The sequence below is a fragment of the Manis pentadactyla genome, chromosome 9, assembly GCF_030020395.1.
Source record: "Manis pentadactyla isolate mManPen7 chromosome 9, mManPen7.hap1, whole genome shotgun sequence".
Classification (NCBI taxonomy): domain Eukaryota; kingdom Metazoa; phylum Chordata; class Mammalia; order Pholidota; family Manidae; genus Manis; species Manis pentadactyla.
In genome coordinates, this window is record NC_080027.1 from 117,800,552 (window position 1) to 117,817,063 (window position 16,512).

At 44.2% G+C, this 16,512-nt stretch overlaps 1 protein-coding gene across 2 annotated transcripts in view; it reads left to right on the forward strand.

Moving 5' to 3' along the window:
• The window catches only part of KCNH1 (potassium voltage-gated channel subfamily H member 1), a 358,999-nt gene that overhangs the window by 69,658 nt on the left and 272,829 nt on the right, over positions 1 to 16,512 (forward strand). Inside the window, exon 6 of one of the 2 annotated variants that reach the window (XM_036912446.2) lies at positions 6,798 to 7,271. In XM_036912446.2, coding sequence (XP_036768341.1) covers positions 6,798 to 7,271 — 474 coding nt within the window. The remainder of the gene's footprint in view (positions 1 to 6,797; positions 7,272 to 16,512) is intronic. The other variant, XM_036912447.2, reaches the window with a different exon arrangement.

Below are 16,512 nucleotides of genomic sequence, written 5' to 3' on the forward strand. Positions count from 1 at the left end.
TGTGTCAAGCATGACGGGAGGGAGACAGGGAGAAATTGAATTTGGGCCACTCTTGCAAGGAGTCTAACGATCAAGGGGAATAGCCAAAAGGAGCTTAGCAAGAAGAAGGAGTTGAATGATGTCTAAAGATGCTGATGCAAAATCCCATGTCCAAGGAGAGGTTGATGGAATGAAAAAAGAGGAGATTGTGGTGTGAGGTGTAAAGCACTTGAGGAGGGGGCGAAGGATGAGGTTCGGAGCCCACAGGAGGACTGGGCCGTTGATGGGCAGAGGGCACTTCCTCTATTGAGACAGGGAGGAGGGTGGAGGCCGATTTGTAGGTATGTGACCATTGGAAGATGGAGAAGCCTCCCTCTCATGCTGTTTTGCCAGTGATTCATAAGGGAAAGACATGAGCTACAGGTGAGGTGTAGCAGACAACAGTACAGAAGAACTTAGAGTGAGGCACTGTGACCTCTGACCCACTTGAGCAGAAATCACTTTGCATGGTGACTATCACTTGACACAGAGGGTAAGTGTAGTTTGGTCCTGCTTCTTTCTAAGTCTGGCTAGTGTGGCTTGGGGGCTGGGGAGTTACTCTTCAGGGAGACAGGCTCTGGCCAATCAAAGACAGACTTTGATTGGGAAGACCTGGAGAAGGTCCACAATGGGAGGTGCTGTCCTTGACCAGAAACTGGTTTCATAAGATGACTGGATAGCATGTTGCCATCATTCAGAGGTCCTTTGGAAGAGCAGTAGTTTATCAAGAGCCATTATACTGTATTGAATTAGGAAAGGAGGCTTAGGTTTAAGGGGCTGTTTTGTCATCTGCAATCTGACTGAGTAAACCATTTACCATCTACTAATGGTAAATTTGTAAAAGAAGAAAAATACTAGCTATCCCACCTCATGAGGCTGTGTGAGATGTAAGGATGCATGTGTGTGCTATGAAAGGTATTTCAGGCTGTGCAGACAGACCGGGGAGAAGACTTGAAAGTTTGGTGCTGGCAGCCTGGCTCCCAGCCCTCTGCTTACTCACTCCTGATGTGACTCAGGGTGAGTCACTTTGTCTCTCTGAACCTCCACTTTCCCATCTGTAAAACCCCCTCACAGGGCAATTACAAGGATTCAAAAATACAGAAGACTTTGGAAGTTAAAGTGCTAGGGAAAGCTGATAGCCTGATTTCCCTCGTCTTCACCTAGGAAAAAGCCCTAACTCTATTTTCCTTCCAGAATCAGTCTGCAAGATGAGCATTCTTTGGCCTCATTAATAATGGCCTGTAATGAGCACTTCCTGTGGGCAGAGCCTGGAACGGGGTGTTATATGGGGAGGGATAGGGACAGGGAGAACTAGTGGCATCGCACTAGGAGAAGTATTATCTGCATTTGGGGGACTCCTGGCCTGATTGGGCATTTGGGACAGACACAGTACACTCTAAGGGAGTGCATTCTGGAAGGACTGCCAGTTCTCTGCCTTTGGAAGCTTGCATTGTACAAGACTAATCAAATGGAAGAAACTAGAAGCCCACACTCACACTGATAAATGCAGAAAAGAGGCAGAGTGGGAGGATTGACTGTGCTGTGGCCACCAGGACCACTACACCAGGTCGCTCTGTCTCCGTGTCTGGTGAAGCTGTTTCTCTCCAAGGCTTTTGCAGTGTCACTGAGCATCTGACATAGGGCAAGCTCCTTATGGCTGGACACGAGGACCCATCTGTACCCAGAGGTTTCTTCCTTTTGGAGGACACTAACCCCTCTCCAGAAAATGATATTCCGAATGACCCTGAGAAAGCCTTTTCTCCTGAGGATGGTGGCCGTGGAGCTCATCTGTCACATATCATTCTGGTCTGAATCCATTTCTTCACGTACTTGTTGGGTGGAAGATGGCTCAGTTTCACAGGAACCTTTCCGGTCAATGAACAGTCTTTCATCACCATATTCTGCAAAGACCATTGGAGTCAGGTAGTTACTTGGAGGCAAATTACTTTTTGGTCAGGAAATATTTCTTAAGAATATTGATTTTCTGTAATGAGTAATTTCATGGAATTTTTTTCTGACTTTATTCTCCATAGATAATTGCTAAAGAGTTAATATGAGACTGAAATATACAGGCTCTCAAGTCAGACTATAAAAGCTTGACCTACGGGAAGCATTCATAGCTTTTACCATAAAGATTTAGAAAGAGCATGTGTCACATTTATCCCCATCAAATATCCTAGCATTCAAGTCCACTCCCAGAATGCAGATACCCTGTGTTTCAAAGTAAAAGCTGCATCCCTGAGCTGGGAAGAGAGAAACTAAATACAAGTCCCCAACATCCCTCCCTGTCACGCCGCGTCTCTCAGTCCTCTTTGAACACAGGTTGTGGGAATAGCAGTGGGGGGGGAGTCCATGGTCAACCTGGCATTTTGGGAGGTAGGAAGACGCTATTGACTCAGGCCTCACTCAAGCAGGGTGTAATATTGTCCTGGAAAGCATCAAAATGGGAAATCCACTTAGAAGTAATTATGGATTATATTAAACTGTCACAGGGGCAGCCATTTTTCTCTGAAAGAGCATTTCTTCCTGAGGGCTTGTCGCCAAGAACCGTGGAGCTCCAGGCGACTTTGTTGTGCCTTCAGCAGGTGGCTGTTTACTTGTCTGTTCTTCTGAGTTCTTGCTGAATAGTCTTATCACCTAGACTGTATTTTGCAAACATACAGTAAACTCCTAAATACCTCACCCCCCTTTCCCTGCCTTTCCCGTAGCTGAATGACCCAGAGCCCTTCCTTCAATGCCTGTGATTCAATTATATTCAGTTGACTTTTAAAAATTAAACATCTTCTTTTGAGATAACTATAGATTCACATGCAATTATACAAAATAATACAAAGAGATCCCATATGTTCTTTACTCAGTTTCCCCTGATGGTAACTTCTTGCAAAACTGTGGAACAATATCACAACCAAGATATTGACATTGGTACAGTCAAGATATAGAGCATTCCATCACCATGAGACTGTGGCCTTTTTATGGCCATACCTACTTCCCTCCTGCCCTTTACCCCCTCCTTAAGCCCTCCACAACCACTAATTTGTTCTCTGTTTCTACGGTATTGTCATTTCAAGGATGTATAAGTAGAATTATCTGCACATTATATTTGGGGATTGGTTTTTTTTGTTAATCTTTGGAGATTCATCCAGATTGTTGCCTATGTTGGTCATTTGTACCTTTTTTAAAATTTAAAATTTAAAATTTTATTTTGGTATCATTAATATAAAATCACATGAGCAACATTGTGGTTACTAGATTCCCCCCATTTGTACTTTTTATTGCTGAGTGGTATTCTGTGGTATGGCTGTCCTGCAGTTCATTGAACTATTCACCAGTTGAAAGATACCTGTATTGTTTCCAGTTTTTGGCTGTTAGGAAGAAAGCTGCTATAAGCATTCATGTACAGGTTTTGCATGAACATAAATTTTCATTTCTCTTGGATAAATGCCCAGAAGTGTAATTGCTGGGTCATATGTAGTTACAAATTTAGTTGTTTCATAAAGTGCAAAAATCTTTTCTGGAGTGGCTGTACCATTTTATCTTTCTGCTGGTAATGTAAGAGGATCTAGTTCATCTGCATTCTCACAAGCATTTGCTGTTGTCGCTACATTTTTTTATTTTAGCCGTTCGAGGTGGTATCTCATTGTGGTTTAAATTCACATTTTCCTGATTTCTAATGATACTTCACATCCTCACGTGTGCTTATTTGCCGTCTGTATGTCCTCTTGGGTAAAGTGTCTGTTCAGGCCTTTACTCATTTTCTTATTGGATTGTTTGTTTTTTTATTGTTGAGGTTCGAGATTATGTATTGTAAATTATGTATTTGGATACTATTTCTTTGTTTATTCTTTGTTTTACGGTTTGCAGGGTTTTTTTTTTTTTTCTGTCTTTTTTCCAAGTCGTAGCTTGTTTTCTCACCCTCCTAACAGAGGATTCTGTCCTTGTCGGGCGAAGTGTTTTATAAATGTCGATTAAACCCCATTGTTAATGATGTTGAGTTCTACAATATCCCTGCTTATTTTCTGTCTAGTTGTTCTGTCAAAGGGGGCAGAGGAGTGTGTGGATTTGTCTGCTTCTTTCACGTCCATCAGTTTTTGCTTTGCATAGTTTTAGAGCTTTTTTTAGTGCATATGTATTAGGATTTCTATGTCTTCTTGGTGAGTTTACCCTTACATCATTATGCAATGTGTGTTTCTGTCTCTGTTGTTCAGATTGGGTCATTTCTATTGTTTTGTCTTCAAGTTTACCAATTCTTTCCTCTGTCCCCTCCATTCTGCTGTTGAATCTATCCATTGAGTTTTTTTAATTGGTTATTGTGTTTTTTGGTTCTAAAATTTCCTTTTGGTTCAGTTTTATACCTTTGCTGAGACTTTCTATTTCTTTTCTACTTCTGAGACTTCCTATTTTTTAAATTTGTTTCAAGCCTATCCATAATTGCTTGTCCAAACATTTTTTTTTGATGAATGTGTTAAAATCTATTTCAGATATTTCTAATGTCCCTGTCATCTTGGTGTTATTTCATTCATTTTGATATTTTTCTGGTCTTGATATGAGTGATTATTGGTTGAAATAGGCATAGTGGATATGCTGTTATGAGATGCTGGATCTTACTTAAACCTGTTGTTTAGGTGGCTTCCTTTGACATTGGTGTGACAGAGGAATAGGTATCCCCTCATTTCTGCCAGTTTTGGGTAGAAGCCCAGGTTTTCAACTCAGCCTCCATTGACACTGGTGGTGGAAGCCCCTTGTTCCTGGGTCAGAGTGAGAATCCCAGCTCCCCACCGAGCTTATATCGAAACCTCCGTGTATGTTGGGCAGCGGCCTCCTCACTGCTGAGTGGAGGTAGGGTCCCAGCTCTCTCCCAGGCCTTTTCTGGCAGTAACCCTGCAGGGAGGAGGAGGCGGATGGGTGTTTCATTTCAGCCTTAAGATGGGAGAAACCCTTCTTGGTAGCCTTTGCTGGCTTGAGTGGGAGTGGGCCGCAGCATTTTCTGTAGTGCTTGACAATTTAGCGTACTTATTACCTAAAAATGTTCTGTCTTTTGAAGCCGCCCCTTTCTTAGCCCTTTTTCTGGAGGAAGTGGGATTATGTTGGGATGTTTTTTGTCTGCATCCCTTGGTGTTTCCAGGTTGCTGACTTCTTCAGTTCCAAGCCTGGAAATATATGAGCAAAAAGAAACTCAGAGAACTCATCATCGAGTTATTCGTGGCCAGTTTGCTTGCCTTTCCCCACCTTTCAGGGTCGTCTTATGTTTGTTCTATGTGTGATGTCCGGGGCTTTTAATTGTACTTGGAGGGAGCAACAGGGAAGAGTATGTCTACTCCATCCTTCTGGAGGTGGAAGTCCTATTCAGTTTACTTCTGTTTGCTTTATCTTAAGCTCAATCCCTTTTCCTGCCTGATTTCTCAGGACCCAAGCTTCCTAAATCACACTCAGATCAATTCCTTTTCATGGGGGTGAGAAATGAACATCCCAAGTCTGGAAGAACTCTGTGCATTTATGGAAGGAGTAGGAAGAATTCCCATACTCCAAGATGCATGGTGGGCAGTCTATAGAGTTCTAGTTTTCTTGCTCACCTTTTTAGGCCTGAGACCAACCAAATGGGGAGCAGGGTTATTCAGATTATTTTATATTCATTAAGGGGTCTTTAACTTACAGAAGAAGAAAGCTGTCCCCATGGCACAAGAGGAACTTTCACCCGGACATCCCTAAGACCCTGTAAGTGGCACAGAGGCGCAGCTCTGGGGGTGGGGGTCCTACCAGCTCAGCCTGGCCTAGCTTTTTGCTTTTGACTGTCGAGGGTGAAACCCATCTGTGCTACTTTCTTGGAGCCAAACTTCTCTAGACTTCATCCTTCACTGAGTCTGCTTCCTTAAAAGCCTGCTATTTAGGGAAATGTAACCTTGATGTAGAACAGCATGTTTTTAATCCAGCTATATGTAGTTTGGGATCCTGGTCCACTCTTTTGCTAGCTGTGTGACCTTCAAGTTGAGTCATTCACTTAAAAACTGTGTGGTAGCACATACCCTGGGCCAGCAGGCCACCATGCTAGATTTTTGGCATAACGTAGTGGATGCCTTTTACTGCTTCCTTTGCTGTACTTTCTAGCCATCTGCAAGTCCAGCTGGTTTTGCTTTAAACATATATCCAGAATAGGGCTACATATCCCCATCACCCCATCTTTTTCCAGGCTATTACAACAAGTTCCCTGATTCTGTTCTTCCCTCTAACCCTTTGGCTCAGTTCATTACCTACAAGGCAGCTAGGGTGACCCCTGCCCCCCACCTCTTACTCAACTCTTACCACAATTTGGAAGGATCGTGATCCATCTGCTATACTGAGATCCATGAGAGCAGGAATCCTTCTGCTTCCTTCCTTGCTGTATGGCCAGCATTCTAGAACAGTTTCTGGCACAGAGCAACTATTATTTGTTGAATAGTTACTTAATCCTCTTGAGCCACAATTTCTTACTTATCCCATAGAATAATAATTGGCCAGTAAAATAAGATTGTATGTAGATTAAGTGAGATAATAAGTGTGTGTGTGTGAAGCATTTAGTATGGTGCTTGGCTCACAGTAAGCCAAATAGTAGCGGTCCCTGTTTCACTATGATTACTTATGTTATAATGTTCATTTCCATTCCCCAGTTTCCTCCAGTACCTGCTCTTGCACCTACTGATCCATCTAGAGTGTCATGAGTATCTGTCAGTGACAGATACTGACTGGTTAGATGCTTGCAATGAAATCCTAACTTGGTTCTCTCTTGGCCATGTTTTTTCGTACAGGTTCTGCAGCTGGGCTCAGACATCCTTCCCCAGTACAAGCAAGAGGCACCCAAGACTCCCCCTCACATCATTTTACATTACTGTGTTTTTAAGACCACGTGGGATTGGATCATCTTGATCTTAACCTTCTACACAGCCATCCTGGTCCCTTACAATGTCTCCTTTAAAACCAGGCAGAACAACGTGGCCTGGCTGGTTGTGGATAGCATCGTGGATGTCATCTTTTTGGTGGACATTGTGCTGAATTTTCACACCACCTTTGTTGGGCCAGCTGGGGAGGTGATTTCCGACCCCAAACTCATCCGCATGAACTACCTGAAGACGTGGTTTGTGATTGACCTTCTGTCCTGTTTGCCATATGATGTCATCAACGCTTTTGAGAACGTGGATGAGGTTAGTGCCTTTATGGGTGATCCAGGGAAGATTGGTTTTGCTGATCAGATTCCACCATCCCTGGAGGGAAGAGAGAGTCAGGTACATTCCTCAAATCTCAGACCCTTGTTGTCATGTCTTTAAAGCTGAATGAAGTGTGGGTGATCAACAAGACTAATTAAATGGGGGGTGGGGATTAGCATGACTAATGTCGGAACAGAGGGAGCATGCTTGATAGATATCCTCGCCTGCTGCTTGTGTCCTCTGGAGGCTCGGAGGCCCTGCATGTCAGTGAATGGATGTGGCAGAGACCAAAGGCTTCCATCTTATTCCACGTGGAGTGCAAGCTACTGGCTGAGGGTGTGGTCGGGTTGCGGAAGCAGGTGAATCTGGTGAATCTCGCACTCAGTATGCAATTGCTGAATGTCTGCCTATTGATCATTCTAATTATGGGGACTTTTGTATCATATGCTGCTGACCTTTGGCTGCTGTTTCATAGCTAATTAACTCCTGGCGACTGGGATGCTGTTTTCCCCCAAGCTTGCTTGCTTCTTTTTCTGTAAATATTGGAAAAGAATGAGTTGTTTCTTTGATAAAATGAGTCTTGAAGGTGACCAATAGCATTCAGTTATCCATGCTCTCTTGCCTAACTTTGCTGAAGCAGTCAGACTGTTTTAACTTGGCTCGTGTGGTTAAGAAGAGGACTGGATTGCACTGCTTTAGAATGTTAGTCTTGTAGACAATGGAAAGAATTAAAAGAAGATAAATGCTCAGTATATGTGTTGGAACCAGGTCTTGCTTGAACAGTCAGTGAATGGATGCCTGGGACATGTAGCAGGAATTGCTGGAGGGTTGGTTAAAGTGATTTTCTCTTGTCAAAAAGCAAGGATATCAAGTCATTGCAAAGGAAAAATGTCAGATTCTTATCAAGGGTAAATGTTCTAAGGGAATTGTTCTTCCTTTCACCTACTCTTTAGTTGATACTCTAAGAGGATTAAGATAAGGCCATTCATCTGGTATATCTTAAGCCTCCTGCTTTTATCTCTCCAGTGAATAGGAGCTGATGTTCAGATGCTCTAGACTCAGAACAGCCCCTGCTTTTATCTGTGTGGTGTGTTGTAATATACTTTCAAATCCCAAGGAATAATTCTTTGGGTGACTTGTATGGATTTTGTAGGGAATTTAAATGAGTCGAGACTGATCATTTACAAGAACAAAATCATCCCTAAAGTGAATATTGGGATTCTTCAGTGTGAATTTCAGTGCATGTTGGGAATGATATTCTTCTCTGTGAGTACACTCCTAGAAAATTCTACGTTAGTGAGGAAAATATGATCATTTTGGCTTGGGTAATTCAACTGAATTATTTTAACCTAAAAGAGCTTCTTATGCACATATGGGGAATGAAATTTAACTTAAAAAAGCCACTTGAGTTTTTAAAATGAACCGTTTGCTATTTACAGCAATGGGATATAAATTTTGCAGACAAACAGAATAGTTCTGTGGCTTGCACAGGTTCTTATTAAGTTACACACTGGCAGAGCCATCAACACATTTTTAATGTGTCCAGATGACCTTATAGGTTAGCAGAGCCAGAGGGCTTCTTCTCAGACTCTGTGTATGTTGGGTTGGGACTCTGTGGCTGCTCATTGTGGGTGCCCCCGACATGGTTTCTGATTTTCAAATTCATGAAATAGATCGGTGGCAAGGAAAAACATCAGCGATCTGTAGCTTTTTAGTTGGCAAAGGGTTTACGATCAAAGCTCTAGCTCATAAATAAAAATATGAATATTGAGGAATACAGCGACAGTTTGCTTTTATAAAGCCTTGATGTTATATTTAGTAAGTTCATTTAAAGCTTTTTTTTGTTTTGTAACAATTGTAGTGGCTTAGGAGAGATCAGCCTGAGGAAACCAAAGATTTGGCATCTAGTCCTGTTGTTATCACCTGTTAGGGCAGCTGGGAGCCTGTGTCTGTCATTCAGCCTTTCTAGATCAGATTTCCTGTCTACACCCTGGAGACAGTACTACTTTACCTGCCTGAAGGCACAGCACGTGGGCAGTGGATTATTTGGGTTCCTGGCCAGCTGCAAAGCTAGAGTTTGGTGAGTTCTAAAAATCTCATCTGCATTCATCTCACCTTCAGGAGTTGATTGTGAGAACAAGACACTCAGCATCCTGACTCTCGTACCTGTAGTGGGGGTGGGAGGAAGGTGGGATGGGATGAGAGGGCGCTTAGCAGGTCTGACCTACTGAAGGCTAGAGCCCAGGAGGACCCTGCAGGTCGTGTAGTTCAACCCTCTTAACGCACAAGTAAGGACACAGACCCAGGGGGACTATGACGCACTCAGGGTGGCACAGCAAATCATACGGTCACAGAAGTAATGAGTCCCCTTCTGATTCATCTGTCCTTAATAGTGACAGAGTTGCTAAAATAAGGATGAAACTCTAAAGGATGCAGCTGAGTCGAAACTGACCAAGGAGCTTCTAATGGGTGTGGCCACCCCGTGGCCCGGCTGTGGTGGCGGGGAGGCTGGGGTCTGGTTGTGAGGAGGGGAGCAGCTGCGTTGTCCCCAAAGCAGCCACGTTCGGGATGAGATGGGCAGCTTCAGAGGCTTGCCGAGGGGCGGACCCAGCATGTTTTTTCGTGCCCAGGCCTTTTGTTAAAGGGCACCATTAAATTAGTGGAATGGAGGGCTGGTGAGGCTCAGAGGAGGCTGGGTAGGCCATGAAGGGCACCCCACCTGTGGAACCTAGATTGGGCTGGGGGAAAATCCCCTTTTGAGGAGAATTCTGATGAATGGCCCAGTGGGTTCACATCCACCACATGCTGCCCTCTTACCCGGGTTCTGTTGTAGGTTTGCTGATCTGGGACCAGGCTCCCTCCGCGGTGGTCTCTTTCTGTGGGAGAGTGGGGAAGAGACAAGAAATTATCAACTCATGTGTCATAACAAATACATGGAGCTGCATTCTCTCCAGTGGCCTCCTAATTATGCCAATGGCATCGTGTGCTGTGGAGGCCTCTGAAGAAGAGGGGAATGAGCCATGGTGGCTTTGCCATCTGTGTGTGGGTCTGGCTGGGGTGTGGAGTTGGGGTTGGGGGGCCTCTTGAATGAAAGGACTGGATCAACCCATGGCTTGAGTCGAGAAAGAACCAGGTTAAATTGCTCCAGCTAGTAATTGTGAATTCAGCCTGTGGATCTAGCCCATCTCCATGATTTAAGCCACACATATAAGCCATTTTGGCCCAACTTGTTTCACTTATGTAGATGGCCTACACCTGCGTCATTCTCCAGTCTGTTGGTAATAATCTGGTTTGGAAACAGTTTTGGGAATATGTTTGCGCATCCGTTAAACTGGTGAGAGAATTAAAGGTCTGGAGAGTGGGGGAAATAAAGCTCGGAGTGGGTCTGCCGAAGCAAAAGTCCAATGAGTCTCTATTAAGTGCTTAGTGGATTATTGACCTGATGTGCTTTGTGGATTATCCACAAAACATATTCGCTTTCTCAAGGAAGCTTCCTGCCTGGGGCCATCGGAGCTTGGAAGTACCAGCTATGCTCTTGCTCAGGTCCCAGTGCCGGTGCCATGGGCCTGGGCCAAGAGCTGCTTTCTGTCCCTGGCTCTGTAACCTCAGCAGCGCCACCAGCTAGTGCCAGCGACATGGCTGACCTGGCCAAGAGTCCGTTCTCACAGGAGATGCTCACTTTAGAGCAGTGCGGGACCAAGGAGTATGGGTGAAAAGATAACAGTGCAGACAACAGCTTCCCTTTGTCTCGTGTTTTTAACTTTCCAAAACATTTTGCTCAGATTATCTTTATTCTAACTCCGTATGGCAGTGGAGAAACTGCACTGAATGGGAGGAAGGTGACTGGTCAGCCAGGAGGGACTCTGCCTCACAGCCATGGCAACAGAGACAAGTCACTCCTGGACTTTGTTTGCCCCACCTGCAAGGTGGGTCCATGCCAGCTCTAACCTTCTGTGGCTCTAGGGCAGCTATATGCCTGCTTTGCAGATGAGGGGGAGAGGCCAGGTCGTCCAGGTGATGTCACGGGACTTCAGTCTCCTGACTCCTGGACTCTTGCAGGTCATACTGCCTCAGCAGATGATCTGAAGAGAGAGTAAACCAAGCTGTGCATTTCAAAACCCGGGCTTGCCTCTCTGAATCATTCCCAGACATGGCCCCTTCTGTCCCTGTCACATGCTGAGGGTGACAATCTGAGTGGTCAGCCTGGGCTACTCAAAACTGAGGTCGCTGGTCCACATATGCAGGGCTGGTCAGTGTGTGGCAGTCAGAAGTGACTTGACTGTGGAGGGCTGGTTGTGCACCCTGCCCACCTTTCCTTGACAGAAGGGTTCCCCTCTGTTTCTCCTAGGTTTGCTAGTCCCAGCTCTTCTCGGCTTTTCTTAACCCCAATGCTGAAAGCAAATAGGACCCGTATGTGTTGCTCGTCCTGAATGAATCTGTAGTTGTCAGTCCTCACCTGCAGTTTCTGTTTAGGTAGATGGACACTGGTTCAATTTTCATCCAGGGGACGCCTCTGCTGTCCAGCTGAAAGCTGGTAGGAAGCTGTCAGCTGAGAGGCATGAGACGGCCTGGGCTTTTCTTTTGTAAAATGTCAACAGTACAGGCAATTCCCATGGCTTGTAGTAGCAATTAAAAAAAAATTAATGGACTTCCTCAGAACAGTTTTAGATTTATACAAAAACAGGGCAGAAAGTATAGAGACCACCCAATTTGCCCACGGTTTCCCCTATTATTAACATCTTGCATTAGTGTGATCCATTTGTTACAGACAATATTGGTACATTATTATTAGCCAAAGTTCACAGTTCATATTAGGGTCCATGATACATTCTATGGGTTTTGACACGTAGTTAGGAACATGTATCCACCATTATGTATCACACAGAGTAAGTAGTTCCATTGCTCTAAACATCCTGTGTGCTCCACCTATTCACCCTGACCTCCTCTCTAACCTCTGGTGGCCACTCATCTTTTTACTGTCTCCATACTTTTTGCCTTTTCCAGAATGTTGTATACTTAGAATCATACAGTACGTAGCCTTTTCAGATTGGTTGCTTTTGCTCAGCAGTCCATAGTTAAAGTTCCTACATGCCTTTTTATGGTTCGACAACTTTGATTTCTTTTTATTGCTGAATACTATTCCCTTGTCTGGGTGTACCATAATTTGTTTATTCAGTAATAGCAATTAAAAACCATTAATGAATAGCCTTGCTTATTGATTATTGGTCAGTGAGGGCTTTGTCTTGGGATCTCCTCCTGATCTCCATTATGGGTCTCTCGGACTTGGGGAGTGGAGAAGGGTTGAGACGCTGCATTGTGACCAGCTGTCTTCAAAGACTCTTGGTATCTTTTGAATAAAACCTGACAACATTTAAACACAAGTTGTTATGTCTGATAATGGACAGGAAAACAAAAGTGCGTTACAGTGTCTTCACATTTATTACTCCTTTCCTTGGCATTTCTCTTGTATTTTTGGGCTGAATATTTCTATTCAGAAAAAGAGGACAGAACCAGACACATTGTAGTTTTTATCCTAGAGTCTCGTTAGCAGCAACAAGTTTGTTTCCCTTTGGACAAACACAACTTGCCAGCAGTTGTGGGGCGGGGGGGCACGGGGAGGGCTGAGATCTGATTCCAGTGAGGTCGTCAGCGGTGCCTCTGTCCCTGCGCTGGCAGTATTTGTCATCTCCTCCTTCTCACTTGCAAGGGGAGTCCAGCATAGAACTTCTCCTGTTATTTTTATTTATTTTTTAAATCTGCCTTCTTCCTGACTTGTGTTCCCAGTGTGGGATGGACTGTGGAGGTCACACACCTCTCCTTATAGCAGAGGCTTCAAAAGGAAGGCGGGGCACCCTACAGATAACCTGAATCGTGGTCATCCTGGGGTTTGTGTGTACAGGAGCAGGGCAGTGGCGAGGGGATATTTTTTATTTTTTTATTTAAAAAAATTATAATTTATTTTTTATTAAGGTATTATTGATATATACTCTTATGAATGTTTCACATGAAAAACAATGTGGTTACTACATTCACCCATATTAGCAAGTCTCCACCCATACCTCAATGCAGTCACTGTCCATTAGCATAGTAAGAATTCACTGTTTGCCTTCTCTGTGCTACACTGTTCCCCCAGTGATCCCCCACACCATGTGTGCCAATCATAATACCCCTCAATCCCCATCTCCCTCCCTCCCCACCTACCCTCCCACACCCCTCCCTTTTGGTAACCAGTAGTTCCTTCTTGGAGTCTCTCAGTCTGCTGCTATTTTGTTCCTTCAGTTTTGCTTCGTTGTTATACTCCACAAATGAGGGAAATAATTTGGCACTTGTCTTTCTCCACCTGGCTTATTTCACTGAGCATAATGTCCTCCAGCTCCATCCATGTTGTTGCAAATGGTAGGATTTGTTTCTTTCTTATGGCTGAATAGTATTCCATTGTGTGTATGTACCACATGTTCTTTATCCATTCATCTATTGATGGACATTTAGGTTGCTTCCATATCTTGGCTTTTGTAAATAGTGCTGCGATAAACATAGGGGTGAATATGTCTTTTTGAATCTGAGAACTTGTGTTCTTTGGGTAAATTCCTAGGAGTGGGATTCCCGGGTCAGATGGTATTTCTATTTTTAGTTTGTTGAGGAACCTCCATACTGCTTTCCACAGTGGTTGAACTAGCTTACATTCCCACCAGCAGTGTAGGAGAGTTCGAGGGGACATGTTTAACAGCAGCATTTGATCCTGGGCAGGTTCTAGGAAGCAGTGATTTATAGCAGTGAAGCTGTGATTCCAGAATTTTAAAAAATATAAAAGTTAGTGATGCTCTGAGGCCACGTGACAATGTTGCGCTCAGCTGCTGCACCGAATCCCCCTCTGCCCTCATGGTGCCTGTTCGCTCTCTCCCGGCTCCTTTCTGGTCGAGGATGAAAGGGTTACCCTTCTCTTTTAATACTCTAGCAACTTTTTTGGGTACGTCTTTAAGGCGGTTCCTTTTTTAAAGAAATCTGATCCACTTAGCGATGGGGATGGAAACACAGCTCCTCGAGCGGCTCCCAGCCTGGTGGGAGCTGCAGGAACAGCCGCTGGCGGAGAATGCGGGAGGTGCTGGTCCAAGGATCAGCTCAGGGTGTCCTGGCGTACTGGTAGGGAGCGCTTCGCTGAGTGAGAGAACCCAGGAAGGCTTCCCAGAGGAGGTGACTGGGGTGAGTTTGGTGAGGAGTAAGGAGGGCATTCTTGGAAGAGAAGAGGGGAAAACACAGAGGGGGTGCTCTTAGGGAGGAGCCTTTCATTTTTGCCCAGAGTCGGCGCTGGGGGAGGGAGGAGCGGTGAGAGAAGGAGGCAGGCTCCAGTCATGGAATCCCAAGGTCTTGCCAAGGAGTTTACATTTCATTGTGTGGTCAAAAAGAAGCCATCAGGGGTCTTCATTAGGTGTGTGACATGATCTGACTTTGATTTTGGAGGGGTACCCAGGCAGCAGTGTGAGAATGAGAGGGAAACGACACATGTCCACTTCCTCTTGTTCTGTGGAGCCTGTTTTTAGCCTCCACCACTGCCCTGGAGCAACCTCCCGCTACCCCCATCCCACCCTCCGCCCCACATCTATTCCTCTGGCCCTCAGTCCTGCTGCCTCGCCAAACCCCCACCCTGTACCCGGATTGGACCCAGTTCTCTGCCTCCTCTGGCCTGTGCCCCAGTGCTTCAGTGTGATGGGAGCACCTCACCACGTGGACCACCCTCCGTGCACTTGGCATCCTCACGGGGTTTCCTGGGCGGTGCCTCATAATTGCAGGTCCACTGCCCCCTTGAACCCACTGAAGTCAGGCTGTTACCTCCAGCACTGCACGGAACCTTGGTCAAGGGTCAAGTGACTGTGCGTGTGGCCATTACTTTTGTACTCTATTCTGTTCCTCTGTTTGTCTTTTCTTATACCAGTATTGCACTGTCTAATTAGCATAGTGTGATAGTCAGTATTAAAATCACTTACGTTTTTTCTTTCTCTTCAAGCTGCCACGTCTATTCTAGGCTCTTTTGCACACCCACCTAGGTTTGAGAGACAGCTTGCCCATTTCCACCCAAACCCCGAAAACTTGTTGGGATTTTGATTGAGATTACATTAAATCTAAAACCAATTTGGAGAAAATGAAAGTCTAAATATTGAGTTTTCTATATCATGACCATGAATATCCATTTATTTAAGTCCTCTTCAATTCCTCTTAGTAATATTTTGTAGGTTTCAGTGTCAGAGTTTTACACATTTTTGTTGTCCTTAAATGTAGTCCTAGATAACTGGTGTTTTTGGTGCTTTGTAAATGGGATTTTAAAAAATCTCATTTCCTAATTGTCCAGTGCTAGTATGAAGTGTCTTTTGTTTATTGACTTTGTAGCAACGTTGCTGAATTTGCTTATTGATTAGAATATTTTGTGGGTTCTTTTGACATTTTTACATACACAATCATGTCTTTGTGAATAAAGGCTATTTCACTTTTTTTTTTTGAGAGGGCATCTCTCATATTTATTGATCAAATGGTTATTAACAATAATAAAATTCTGTATAGGGGACTTAATGCACAATCATTAGTCAACCCCAAGCCTAATTCTCAACAGTCTCCAATCTTCTGAAGCATAACGAACAAGTTCTTACATGGTGAACAAGTTCTTACATAGTGAATAAGTTCTTACATGGTGAACAGTGCAAGGGCAGTCATCACAGAAACTTTCGGTTTTGATCACGCATCATGAACTATGAACAATCAGGTCAAATATGAATATTCGTTTGATTTTTATACTTGATTTATATGTGAATCCCACATTTCTCCCTTATTCTTATTCTTATTCTTATTTTTTTAATAAAATGCTGAAGTGGTAGGTAGATGCAAGATAAAGGTAGAAAACATAATTTAGTGCTGTAAGAGGGCAAATGTAGATGATTAGGTCTGTGCCTATAGACTAAGTATTAATCCAGGCTAGACAAGGGCAACAAAACATCCACGGATACAGATTTCTCTCAAAACGGGGGGGGGGGTGAGGTTCTAAGCCTCACCTCTGTTGATCCCCAATTTCTCACCTGATGGTCCCCCTGCGACTGTGCCTGTCTTAGGTTGTTCCTCCCTTGAGGAATCTTACCCGTCTCTGGCTAACCAGTCATCTTCCGGGGCCATACAGGGAGATGTAAAGTTGGTAAGTGAGAGAGAAGCCTTATTGTTTGAAAAGGTTAGGTTTTTACTTCTTTGAAGATTTATGCCCTGTGGCTTCTATGCCCAGCATTTGTCTTGAGGTTTCTTTACCACTTGGAAGAATTATGATACTTGGTAATTTTCGATA